Source organism: Podarcis filfolensis (assembly GCF_964270895.1).
Source record: "Podarcis filfolensis genome assembly, chromosome: 3".
In the NCBI taxonomy this organism is placed as follows: Eukaryota; Metazoa; Chordata; class Lepidosauria; order Squamata; family Lacertidae; genus Podarcis; species Podarcis filfolensis.
In genome coordinates, this window is record NC_139606.1 from 103,916,097 (window position 1) to 103,928,799 (window position 12,703).

Below are 12,703 nucleotides of genomic sequence, written 5' to 3' on the forward strand. Positions count from 1 at the left end.
TAGATTACAAAAAGGGAAAAGAAAAAAAGAGAAGAGGACAAAGGAGAAAAAGCAAAAGAGAAAAAAACACAGTACAATACAGTATATAGACAATGCAAAACACAACCTAAACTCAAAACTAAACACATTAAACTAAACTAAACAAAACCCACTCCCTAACCTTAACCCTAAATAAAACAAAACAAAAACAATTTAAAAAACATACATCATCCCTTTTCCGTACTCTATCTTTCATTCCCTTGTTTCCTCGACCTCCTCTCGCCTCCCTTTTTGTATTCCACTTCTACTAATTGTTTCAGCAAATCCTTTCCATCTTTCTCCGTTTTCTATCATATTATAAATAACATATTTTTTAACCTTATTTTCCATTAAAACTAAAATACTTATATATGCTTAACTCCTTATAACATTTCTGCTAAGCCCATAAAAAACCATTCCACCATTTTTCTATCACTCATTAGTTTTACCATATGTCTATATATAAACTTTAAATTTTCCAATCTTCTTCCACCATCTCCTCTCCCTGGTTTCGGATTCTGCCAGTCGTTTCCGTCAACTCCATAAAGTCCATCAACCTGGTGATCTTATGTCCGAGGCTCTTAACTCTTTTCCAAGTCCCTTCTGCAGGTCTTCTTCATTTTCTTTCATGCTAAAGAGCAAATCTCGGGGAAACTCCAACCTATCAATTCTTTTCTTCCTTCTGAACAGGTCAGCCAAATTTCCATAGTTGAAGCTAAAGTCCATAAAGTATTTCAGGACATATTTCAAGATTCCTCCAAATCCAAAAGCCCCCAAAACTTCAATCTCCTCCAAGCCCAAGTCCACGTCCCAGAAGTCGGTTAATCCCTGCATAGAGAGATCTTTCCAACTTTCCTTCTTTAGTCCAAGCCGGGATCCAATCCTCAAAGACTGACTTTTCCTAGATTCAATCATAAAAGGCCTCAACTTATAGTCCTCAATTTGCTTCTGTAAAGCCACGGATCCCGCTTGTATTACTTTATGTTCAACAACAGCACCTTTCTCCTTCTCCTCCTTCTCCTCCACCATTTGTCCTGCCAAAGTGGGTTCCTGTACCAAGTCCTGAATTATTTCTGTGTTGGTGTTCGCTTTTTGACTCAAATTAGTCACTTTCTGTTCCAAATTATCAACTTTAAAAGTCATATCATCCATCTTCTTGTGAAGCTGTCCCAGCAAACAGCTTATCTTACATAAAACAGTCACAATGGCCTCTCCTGTCAACATTTTTAAATGGTCCAAGGTCAATCTCTGGTTCTCAGAGTCCTTATCTGCAGCTGGAAATCCCCCAGTTACACTCCTGTAACAGTTTCAAAAGCTCCCTCTAGAGGGAAACAGTCTCCACTTGTATCAGTTCTTTCAGGCACAACTCAAGCATTAAAGATAGTTTCAATTTTCAGTTACTTTTCCTCCTTTTTAAACGCAGAAGAGGACAATGGAAACAGTATCTTACTCTTATTTAGCTAGCTGTCAAATCCGTTCTGTCAATGCACTCTCTCCAAACGTCATCTGGCAGCCCGTTCCCAGGTTCAGAGCAGTGGTAATTTGATTTTTCACTCTCCTGCAGGCTCACTAGGTCCAAAATTTCCGCCTCTTCTCCTGCTTCCAAGGGGGGTTTTGTATTTTAAGCTGATGGAAATTTAATCCTTTGCCAAAAGCTTTCAAAGACTTTAGCTTGTAACGTCTTTGCTTCAGTCTATTTACAAAAGCGGAAGGCGGACTTCCTGTTTATGACCTTCCCACTTCAGTGCCAAATTAAGGTATTTAAAAATCCAATTTTCCGTTCTACTCACGGGTAGTTGTTTAAAATCCAATTGTCCACAGGAAAAAGTCAGCGCTCTCCAGCAACAGCAATGCGGCTTCACTCCGTGAAAGAAGCAGTCGATTCAAAGCACCGCGCCACTCACCCCACGTCGCTCCGGATCCCCAAAACAGGGTTTCCCCGCGAGTAGGGGAGGCGCAAAAGGTGCCAGCCGAATCCGAGGTTCACAAGCTTCTCCCGCTTGTGATTTCTATGGGTCTCCACCTTCGCTGTGGCGGTCAGACCCTGTTTTTCACGGAGCAAGTTCCTCCCGAACGGAGGAGCTCTGCCATTGCCGGAGGCGCCAACCCAGAAGTCCCAGAGAAGCTTTAGGTTTAAGGAATACATTACTATGTTTGCGATAACTTTTCACAAAAAAAACAACAACCCCTGAAGCTTTTCTTTTAGGGATAGTTAGCTAATAGAATTAATGGATTATGCCGAAATGGCAAGATTAATGGGTGTAATAAGAAACCAAGAAGAAGATATTATTAAAGATTGGGGAAATTTTGTGATATATTTGAAAAATTCATGTATACAAATAAGCTCATTAGCAGGACTAACGTGAAACTAGCAGTTAGATTATGAGAAGCTAAAAAATAAAGATGGAGTAATGTGGAAAATGCAGCACGAAAATTTAAATTTAAAAGAAACCACAAAAGTGGGGTGGGGGGAGTCAAATATATGTGATTTGTGTTTTTGTTATTTGCATGTCTGTAAATTTCTTTTGAAAAACCGAAAAATAAAATTTATAAATAAAATAAAAATAAGTAACACATTACCAGCTTTGATTTTGGGGCCAGAGGGGACGTTTCCATCTTCGTGATCAATGGGTTGGCTAGAGAGAGAGTAGATGCTGATTTCGGCCACTCGGATGCTCACATCCTTGATGTTGCTGTGGAGGCCCAGGAGCTGCCCTCCATCTGTCGGGTGCTGCATGACCTGAATAAGGGATCAATGATACTCAGCACACAGGAGGAAGCCCCTGGAGCAGGCCAGTGACCTGCCATAGGGAGGCAGAATAACATGTATTTGGGCTCCGCGTAGAGAAATGTGTTATACATTGGGCTGCCTTTGAAGATGGCTTGGAAACTGCAGTTGATGCAGAATTCAACAAGCAGAATGTTGATCACAGCAGGACTGTCTGAACAAAGAACACCACTTCTGGCATGACTGTGCTGGATATGAATTAGTTTCCAGGCTTAATTCAAAATGCTAGCTTCCGCCTATAACGCCTTATGCAGATTAGAAACTCAGGGCCTTAAAATATATCACTTCTCCCCACAGGAACCAGCCTGGACCCTGCAATTAGTCGGTACAGCAGGAGACTCTTAATCTCAGGGGTGTGGGTTTGAGCCCCACATTGGACGAAATATTCCTGCACTGCATCAGGTCGGACTAGAAGAATCCTGTGGTCCCTTCCCTTCCAACTCTACAGTTTATGACCATTATCTTGAGACACTCCTTAGTATGTCCCCTCCATGCTCAGAAGTTGGCGACACGAGATTGGGCCTTTCCAGTGGTGGCCCCCTAGATGTGGAATGCTTTCCTCACGAAGGCACACCTGGCACACCCCACCCATCCCATTTTTTTGTATTTATTTTTTAAATATGGAACGCTTCACGAATTTGCGTGTCATCCTTGCGCAGGGGCCATGCTAATCTTCTCTGTATCGTTCCAATTTTAGTATATGTACTGCTGAAGCGAGCACCCCACCCATCCCATTTGTATTTATATTTAGGTGCCAGGCAAAGACTTTTCACTTTACCCAGGCTTCCGGCCCTTGTTCTGAAGGGTGAAACTTTGCCCTCTTTTAGTGGGGTGGGACGTGTAAGCCCTGCCTTTTTCTCTGTACAGCTGTGCTTTTAGGATTTTTTATTGGAAATTCCTAATTGGCTTTAAGGTAACTCGCTTTGCTTCCCTCCGTGAAAACAGCGACTGGCAAATACAATGAATAACAGAAGCAAAAGTAAGCAAGCAACTCCCAGCATCCCTTGCCATTGACTTTGCTTGCTGGAGCTGATGAAAACTGCGGCTCAACAACATCTGGGCCTCCATGTGGAAGAGGAGCTCCGTATACAGGATCTACCTAGAGGAGGGGCTCCAATTCTACTCCCTTGCGCAGGAGGAGACTTCTGGGACAGACCAGGCCCCTCCCACATACAAGAAGCAGAACCTGCAAAGAACTTCAGAAGGTGCCCTGGTGCCTCTTCTGCTTCCCATCAGCTCTAGCACCGCCCATTGCTCAGAGATGGTTAAAGGCATGGGGTGCCCACATAATTGCCCACCTTGCTGCTTCCCTTACCTCAGCCATGTTGATGATGCCCACTGCCAGGGTCTTGTAGCCCAAAATAGTGCGGTTCTTGTACCTCTTTCTGCGCTGGAGCATGATTTGGAGCTTGTTGCCATCACGTTTCAGGAAGTGTGGGTACTACAGGGAGAGGAGGAGACAGATTCAGATAATATGCTGTTTCTGAGATGTCAGTTCAGTGTAGCGGTTCGGGCAGAGGTCGGCAACCTAAGGCCCATGGGCCGGTTCTGACCCATGAGCTTCATGGAACTGGCCCATGGCCGTTCCGTGGATCGGCGTGGGGATTCCGTGCTCTTTTCCCCCCGCAGCGCCATTTTTTTCTCGCCGCAGGGACCGACTTCTGGGTCGGAAGAGCACCGGATATAGCGTGTGCGCATGCGCACGGGCACTCCTCACTCCTCGTACACGCTATTTCTGGCGCACTTCCGGAACGGAGGAGCGCCCGTGCACACACACTATTTCCGGCACTCTTCCGACCCAGAAGAGCGCCAGAAATAGCTTGAGTGCACGCACGGGCATGCACGCTCCGGCCCACCAAGAGGTCTGCCAGGGAGTGGACCAAACTGGCATCAAAAAACGTTGCCAACCCCTGGGTTAGGGTGAAGATGATGATGATGATGAATTACACTTATTAGCCACTTTTTCTTCCATTTGCAAGAAGTAAATGCAAAGTGACTTATGGTATAATAGAAAAAAATTAAACCAACATAAAACGAAAACGAACCGAAAGCTAAAACATTCACACATGCGGAAGACGGTCTAACACATCCCACCCACTGAAGAGGACACATCGTCTAGAACTCTCCGGTCATAAGCCCGGCTGAAAATAAATGTTTTTTGGCCTGGCACCTAAAAGTAGCCAGTTATGGTACCAGGCATGCCTTCCTAGGGAGAGCATTCCGTAAGCAGGGCAGTGCTAGGGTTCAAATCCCCACTAAGCCATGCAGCTCATCAGATGGCCTTGGTCCGGTCACAGTCTCTCAGCCACCCTCACCGAGTTGTTACAAGGATAAAATTTAAAAAGGGAGAACCATATACACCATCTTGAGCTCCCTGAAGGGCAGGTGGAATATAAACGTAGTAGGAGTAGGAGTAGTAAGTAAATAATAAATAAGAACCCGGCAGAGAACTCAAAAAGAAACAAGCCTGATTTCTCGAACGCTCTCCATGTTTTCTTCCATGCATCTCCTCAACACTGGGGAAACCCAGTCAGATGGAAGGGGTATAAATAATAAATTATTATTATTATTATTATTATTATTATTATTATTATTATTATTTACACCATGGCTAGCAGTTTACTCAGCCTAGCCCATCCTTCCTCATTCTGGTGTCGCTCCAGATGCTCACTAGATCTTATCTCCCATTATCCCTGACTCGAAGAAGAAGGAGGAGGAGGAGGAGGAGGAGAAGAAGAAGAAGACGATGACAAAGAAGAGTTTGGATTTGATATCCTGCTTTATCACTACCCTAAGGAGTCTCAAAGCGGCTAACAATCTCCTTTCCCCTCTTCCCCCACAACAAACACTCTGTGAGGTGAGTGGGGCTGAGAGACTTCAGAGAAGTGTGACTAGCCCAAGGTCACCCAGCAGCTGCATGTGGAGGAGCGGGGACTCGAACCCGGTTCACCAGATTACGAGTCCACCGCTCTTAACCACTACACCACACATGCTTCCATGCTCTAGGCCATGCTGAGGGACACCAGGTTGGGGCAGGCATACTCTTATGAATGGTTGATTTGAAAGGAGCCTTTGGCTGCCATCCTAAACACATTTGCTAGGAAGCAAGCCCCACTGAACACAGCAGAACTGACTTCCAGGGGGTAAACATGTCTAGGGCTGCTGTCAGAATAGCAATCCTACCCTACATGTGCAAGAGAAAGCCTCTTCAACAGAATCTCAAGGAAACTCCTAAAGCTCTTCCCATTCTGTTCCCAAATGCACTGTCTGTTCAGAAAGCCAGAGATGCAGGGAAAAGATTTTAATCATCCTGTCGAGGGATGGTTCTTTGCTATCCGGCGAGCAAAGTTCAAATTACCTGCAACGAAAATGTCAGTTCCAGGTCAGTCTCCATCAGGCCTCCAGGGGGCAGAACATATTCATTGGATCTCAGGACTCTCTTTGAACCCTGCAACAAGACCCGGATTGAAGTGTTAAGAGTCAATTATCGCATCACAACCTCAGCTGGCCTGTGTAAGGGAGGAAAAACACAACGCCAAGAATTTGATAACACAAGGTGAAGCAACAGAGCGGTCTGTATTACGCAGAAGATGATTTCCAGAGATCTGAGCCTTAAAGAAAAGGAAATGGGGAATGTAGGGGCAAGGGGTGGCGGCATGTCACTGAAAAGCAACTAGGTACAAATGCTTTAAGAAGACTTTCTCCTAATAAATGAACACAGCAAGCAAAATTCACTGTGAATGAGTTCACACAGGATGACCCGGGGAGCCACAGAAGGACTGCATTGAGCTTTACCTATATATTTCAATATGTCTTGCATTTATGTCATGCTTTTAAAAAATAATAAATACATATATACAAGCAAAGACAGGCAAGTGGTACAGGTCCTTTTTCACCACCTAATTCTCCCACAGCACACCACCAGCCAGCTGGTCTGGATCTGAGCCAAAGTTATGAGACAAGTCCTTCCATTCAGCCACCCACAAATTGTGGTAGACCAGGGCATGGTCAACTAGCCCTCCTCCTTGCAACCAATGATTTCAACATGCTCCTGGTGGTCTTACGGAGTTTTAAACGAGGCACGTTGAAAGGTTTGTCCACTGTTTGGCTTGTGCGGAAGGGGGGGAATGTCAAGAGTTGTAGGAAATGAAGAGAGCTCCCACACTTTAATGTCACAAGTCTTCTTTTGGATTTTGGATGCAACAAGTATGCCATCGGTTGGCCAGCCTTTCTCAAGCTGGTGCCCTCCATAAGTTTGGGCCAATAACACCCACCAGTCCTGGCTGATGATGGGAGTTTTAATCCAAAACATACGAAGGGTGCTAGGTTGAGGAAGACTGCTGTCAGCAATATGATGTCTGAATGCATGAAGTCCAAAACTGCAAAGGACTTATTACTCTGGGGTTTCATCTTTGCTACTGTGTTTGAACAAGTGAAAAAGGTCACTCTGACGGGCAGCAGTTCTCCACGGCCTCAGGTAGAGTCCTTTCCTAACTCTATTACCCAAGATCCTTTAGCTGAAGGTGAGCCTTGGGATCTACTGCACAGAGGAACATGTACTCTGCTACGAATGGGCAGAAAAGCAGAGCATGGTGCTGTCAGAATAATTCTTAAAGGTAAAGGGACCCTGACCATTAGGTCCAGTCGTGACCGACTCTGGGGTTGCGGCGCTCATCTCGCTTTATTGGCCGAGGGAGCCGGCGTACAGCTTCCGGGTCATGTGGCCAGCATGACTAAGCCGCTTCTGGCGAACCAGAGCAGCACACAGAAACGCCGTTTACCTTCCCGCCGGAGTGGTACCTATTTATCTACTTGCACTTTGATGTGCTTTCGAACTGCTAGGTTGGCAGGAGCAGGGACCGAGCAACGGGAGCTCACCCCGTCACGGGGATTCGAACCGCCGATCTTCTGATCAGCAAGCCCTAGGCTCTGTGGTTTAACCCACAGCGCCACCTGTGTCCCGATCTTATGCTCGTACCCGTGCTTAAAAACAAACTTTCCCAGGTGTTTAAGGTTGAAGTGTGCCTCCAGTTCTCATCCGGAAAAAGCAAGCACAACTTATCAAGCCCCAGCTGGGCATTCCTGAACCGAGGCTGCCCCAAATGCTTGGTACACCGTGCAGAGTTGCTTAGATCCTCCACCTCGGCAGCCAAGCCACTGCTAAGAAAGCAATTGCCTATTTCCCTGCTCAAATGAGCCGGGGGGATTTTCTCCATGCTGCACGGAGGGTCGCTCCACTGCCAGTGAGAAGTTCAGAGAAAGAGCAGAGCATAGCCAAATTATCCACCCACCTCGCCTTATTAAGCCGCGCGGAATTAACTTGGCTCGGGGGCAAACATTACACAGATCTGTCTGAGTGGAGAGATTCCACTTCCAGCAGGATTAACCTGGCTCACCTTGGGAGGGGAAAAGGAAACGGATTAGCCGGCGGAGAGTTGCGGCAGCTCTCCCACTTTGCCCACCAGGACTCCCAAGGTGTTATGCTGGTAATGCCCTTTTAATTAGTTTTAAAATAATATTAATCCACCAAGCATTATCGAAGAAGGCATTCTGGTGCCTTCGGAGCTCAAAGGCACTCAATGTGTGAGGAAAAAAAGTAGCCTTTGCTGGATACTGTAATTCTCTGGGGTTAAGTCTACAAGGTGAGCCACAACAAGGAAGACGAGGGGGCAGGCGGCCAGTTGGGACTGGTGGGGCGCAAGGCAGGAGGTCAACAGTAGGTGGAGCCAGTGCCACACACGCAGAGTCAACAGGATCTGGTTTTGACAACCATCCGCCTCCCTGCTGAGTTTTACAAAAGCTACACCAATTAAGGAGGGGAAGGAAGCTGGCAGGTGGTGTTATCCACTGGACTGGTTATAAGCAAGATGACCGACTGGGGTGGAGGTGCCCAAAGGTAGACTGAGGCTGGGGAAGAGCCCCACTCACCCTTATGGACCAGCCTCTGCTTGGTGTATGCTGTAGGCCAATGTCCTAGGCATCACAAACAGAAGGACTTACTTCCGAGTAGCCCTGCTTAAGATTGCACTGCTCGCTCTAGGATTCTTTGGATAGGGGTGAGGAACCTGTGTCTCTCCATCAATGCATTCATTCGAAACTGTGCTTTGCAGGGTTCATCGTCCTTCATCTGAGTCTGTCTGGTGGAACCCTACACCAGGGATGGGGAACCTGTGGTCCTCCAGACATTGCTGGATTACAGCTTCCACTGTCACTGACCACTCCGTCCAGTGCAGGAAGGAGCCAGACATCTAGAGGGCCTCTGGTTTGACATGAGCAGGGCCCACATCAGAAACAGGGGCTAATCTGAGAAAAGCCTCCCACAAACATTTTGGGATGGTTCCCTAGCCCAGATGGGTAGGAGATGGGCTTGATGCTCTTGATGGGGTTACATTTCCTCTGAAGGAGCAGGTTCATAGCTTGGGGGTATTCCTAGACTCTTTGCTGTTGCTTGAGGCTCAGGTGGCCTCAGTGGCCCGGAGTGCCTTCCATCAGCTTCAGGTGGTGGCCCAGCTATGCCCCTATCTGGACAGGGATAGCCTAACTACTGTTGTCTATGTTCTGGTAACCTCAAGATCAGATTATGGCAATGCAGTATATGCAGGACTGCCTTTGAAGACAGTTCAGAAACTTCAGCTAGTGCAGAATTCAGCCGCCAGGTTGCTCAGGGATTTTTTGGGGGTGTTATTGGGTCATTTTTATTCTGATGATGTATTTTGTGGTTTCATATTTTGATTTTATTTTGTGAACCTCCCTGAGACCTCCGGGTATAGGGCGGTATATAAATTCAAACAACAACAACAACTTAAGAAACTGGGTGGTTCATGTAGGAGAAAATGGTTGTTCATCTAATTTGGTGCCATGACATAGAGCGCTTTATAGGTCAGAATCAGCCCAATAAATTATGTTTGGAAACAAACTGGCAGCCAGTAAAGAAACAAGAGATGTCTCATGTATAATGCACTGCAGTAACCAGGGCTGGACATTAGCAGGGCATCAATAACAGTCACAAGGCTCTCTCTGTGTAGGAAATGTCACAACTGGTGCACAGACTTAAGCAGGTGAAAGGTGCTTTGTGCCACACAGATAGAATCATAGAGTTGGAAGGTACCCTGAGGGTCATCTAGTCCAACCCTCTGCAGTGCAGGAATCTCAACTAAAGCATCCATGACAGATTGCCATCCAACCTTTGCTTAGAAACCTCCAAGGAAGGAGAGTCCACAACCTGTCAAGTGAGACCATTCCACTGTCGAACGGCTCTTACTGTCAGAAAGTTCTTCCTGATGTTTAGTCAGAATCTCCTTTCTTGTCAAGGATCATTCAGACCACCAAATTAAGGCCCCTATCTCACAGTACTCAGCAGTGACAAACGTGATCCTTAAGGGGAACTGCAACCCCATCCAAAACAGATTGAACACCACCCTATTAATCTAGTGAGGCAGTAACTGCTAGTGCCACCATTTTGTCTAGATTTAATTATCCGCTATTCAGCCTATTCCAGCCAATTCCAGAGGTGTTCAGCACTTGAAATAGGGCAGGGGTGAGGAACCTTTGTTCCCCAGATGTTGCTGAACCACAACTTCCTTCAGGTCAAGCAAGCTTGGTGAACAGTCAGGGATTATAGAGGTTCCCCACGCCTGAAACAGTCACACACAGTATTTCTACTTCTACCATTTTGTTCTGAAACAAACTCCCAGGCCTAAATAATGCCCTATTCTCTTTAATGGCCAATTGTCCCTGGCTTCTCCAAACTCTCAGAAAGTTGACATCATTTGCCTTGCCAAAGGGCACGACCCTGAGCAGGTCAGAATTTATGGTAAAACCACGGACCGAATGCCTCTGGTAGATGCTTTGCATAATCCAGATGAAAGACGAGCCAGAAGGAATGGACGAGATATAACTCCTGACACTCACAACAGGGCTAATTTGAGATGGACTTGAATGAACCTAAAACAGGCATAGCATGTGACCAATGTCAAAAATAGTTGATTGGGTGGGGGATAAAATCATTGGAGAGAAGTGTTTTGGGAGGAAGGAAGCTCCACAAGAAGGAAGATACTATCTGCTGCTTCAGGGCCTAGCCTGCTGTGCTCTCACATGACTTGTAAATAAAAGCAAATGTGGCCCATTGGCTGAAGTGTAAATTAAGGCCTAGAAGGGGAGCGTTCAAAGCCCAACCCAATTAATAACTTGCTGGGAGGCCTCAAGGAAGCCGCCACGTTTCCGTGCCAATTCTCCATTTGCATAAAGGGAACGATAACCTACTTCAAAGGTTGCTTTGAGATAGAATTAAACAAGGTAGCGAATGCTACAGACTGACTTAGTCCTTCCTCATACGGTGTGGATATTAAGTCTCAAATTCTGCCTTCAGGAATAGCATTTGATGCGGTACACTTCTGGGTGTGGCTATGTGCAGCGCCACTTCTGAGTGGTATTTACTTCCATGATTCCGTCTCAACTGGCAATAATAATGACATAATTATTGGTGTCAAGAGAAGGTGTGTAAGTCTGTCTGCCTTGTGAGATCATTGTCAGATACTTTCCAGTGTTCCCAAAAATATACTTGGTTGGGAACAGGGAGAGGGTCTGTTCAGCAACTGTGCCCAGAACATGGATTTTTTTTTCTAAGGCAAATTCATCTCATCCCATCTCTAACAGTCTTCCATAAGACAATCAAAGCCTTCCTTTTTCAGGAAAGCTTTTGGGCGATAAATGGTTGTTCTCATTCTGAACTGGTGTAATTGCTGTGGTTACATTATTATTGGTGGTTGTGGTATCTTTCATCTTGCTGTTTAGTTCTAAGACACTGCTGAGACAACTTGTATTTTCTATCTCAGCTACAGGACTGCTGACCGTGGTCCTGAATCAGCACCTTGGTCCTTATTCACAGGTCTGGCCTTGTCTTGCCATCTGTTCCAGAATCCCAGGACAACTGATCTCCTCAGTTGGGCCATCACCTTCTCTTGGTGGTGGATATCACCATGGATCAGGAGACAATAAGTGCAAGGTCCCTCCAGCTAAAAGCAACTACACACATGTGCATATAGCTGAAAACATAATGATTGGGTTCCAAAGCATATGTGTGATACAGGTAGACACAGCAGGCAACTTCCTACTGATTGCTGCTCTCTCCAGTATTTACACAGAAACTTCCACTCATCCAACACAAAGAGGTGAAATAGCTCTTGGTAGTATTCACTATGTGGCCCACCCTGATACTTTCCACAGGCTGCAGAGTGCAAGATCCTGTTCTAGTCCAGCCTTCCCTGACATGTGTCCTCCAAAAGTTTTGGACGACAGCTTCCATCTGCCCCAGCCAGTCTAAAACATCTGGAAGGCACCAGTCTAAAACATCTGGAAGGCACCAAGTTGAGGAACGCAGCTCTAGAATCCCCAGGGCTTAACTTCTCTTTCTCAAAAAGGCAGAGAGATCGCTCTCTTCTAGCACTGCTCTATTGCTGCTAGAAGATTTGTTAGACAAACCCCTTCTTTTCTGAGATTCAGTTTGGTTTCAAGGTAAGTGGGGAGTGACTGTATGCCTGGAGGCAATAGGAAAAAATGGAGAACAGAGAAAACAGAACCAGGAGTCAAAATGCATCAGGCACTACTGGCTCAGCACTGCAAGTCACTGTGTAGGGAACGGGTGGAAGAAGCCACCAAGCCAGCTGGTTACTTGCAAGCAGCCTGACCAGCACTCATCTTGTACAGGCTGCAGATGGGAAAAAATGGGAATGGTGAGATGATGGAAGCTTTCAAGATGGGTCCTTCCCAATGCCCTGAGCTCCCACCTGCCTGCCTTCTTCCTCATAGCTAGTCCAGGGGTGGCACTGCTTGCTGGTTTCCTCCTCCTTGGCCTCAGTGGGGCAATACTACAACTAGTCGGCTCTCTCAACTAGCTAT

General features: G+C 46.1%; 1 protein-coding gene across 4 annotated transcripts in view; it reads right to left on the bottom strand.

Moving 5' to 3' along the window:
• The window catches only part of LOC310758505 (phosphofurin acidic cluster sorting protein 2-like), a 193,500-nt gene that overhangs the window by 34,871 nt on the left and 145,926 nt on the right, over positions 1-12,703 (bottom strand). For all 4 annotated transcript variants that reach the window (XM_083605037.1, XM_083605036.1, XM_083605035.1 and 1 more), the window contains exons 3-5: positions 6,165-6,254; positions 4,122-4,247; positions 2,599-2,758 (exon numbers count right to left, since the gene is read on the bottom strand). In XM_083605037.1, the coding sequence (XP_083461163.1) occupies positions 2,599-2,758; positions 4,122-4,247; positions 6,165-6,254 (376 nt within the window). The remainder of the gene's footprint in view (positions 1-2,598; positions 2,759-4,121; positions 4,248-6,164; positions 6,255-12,703) is intronic.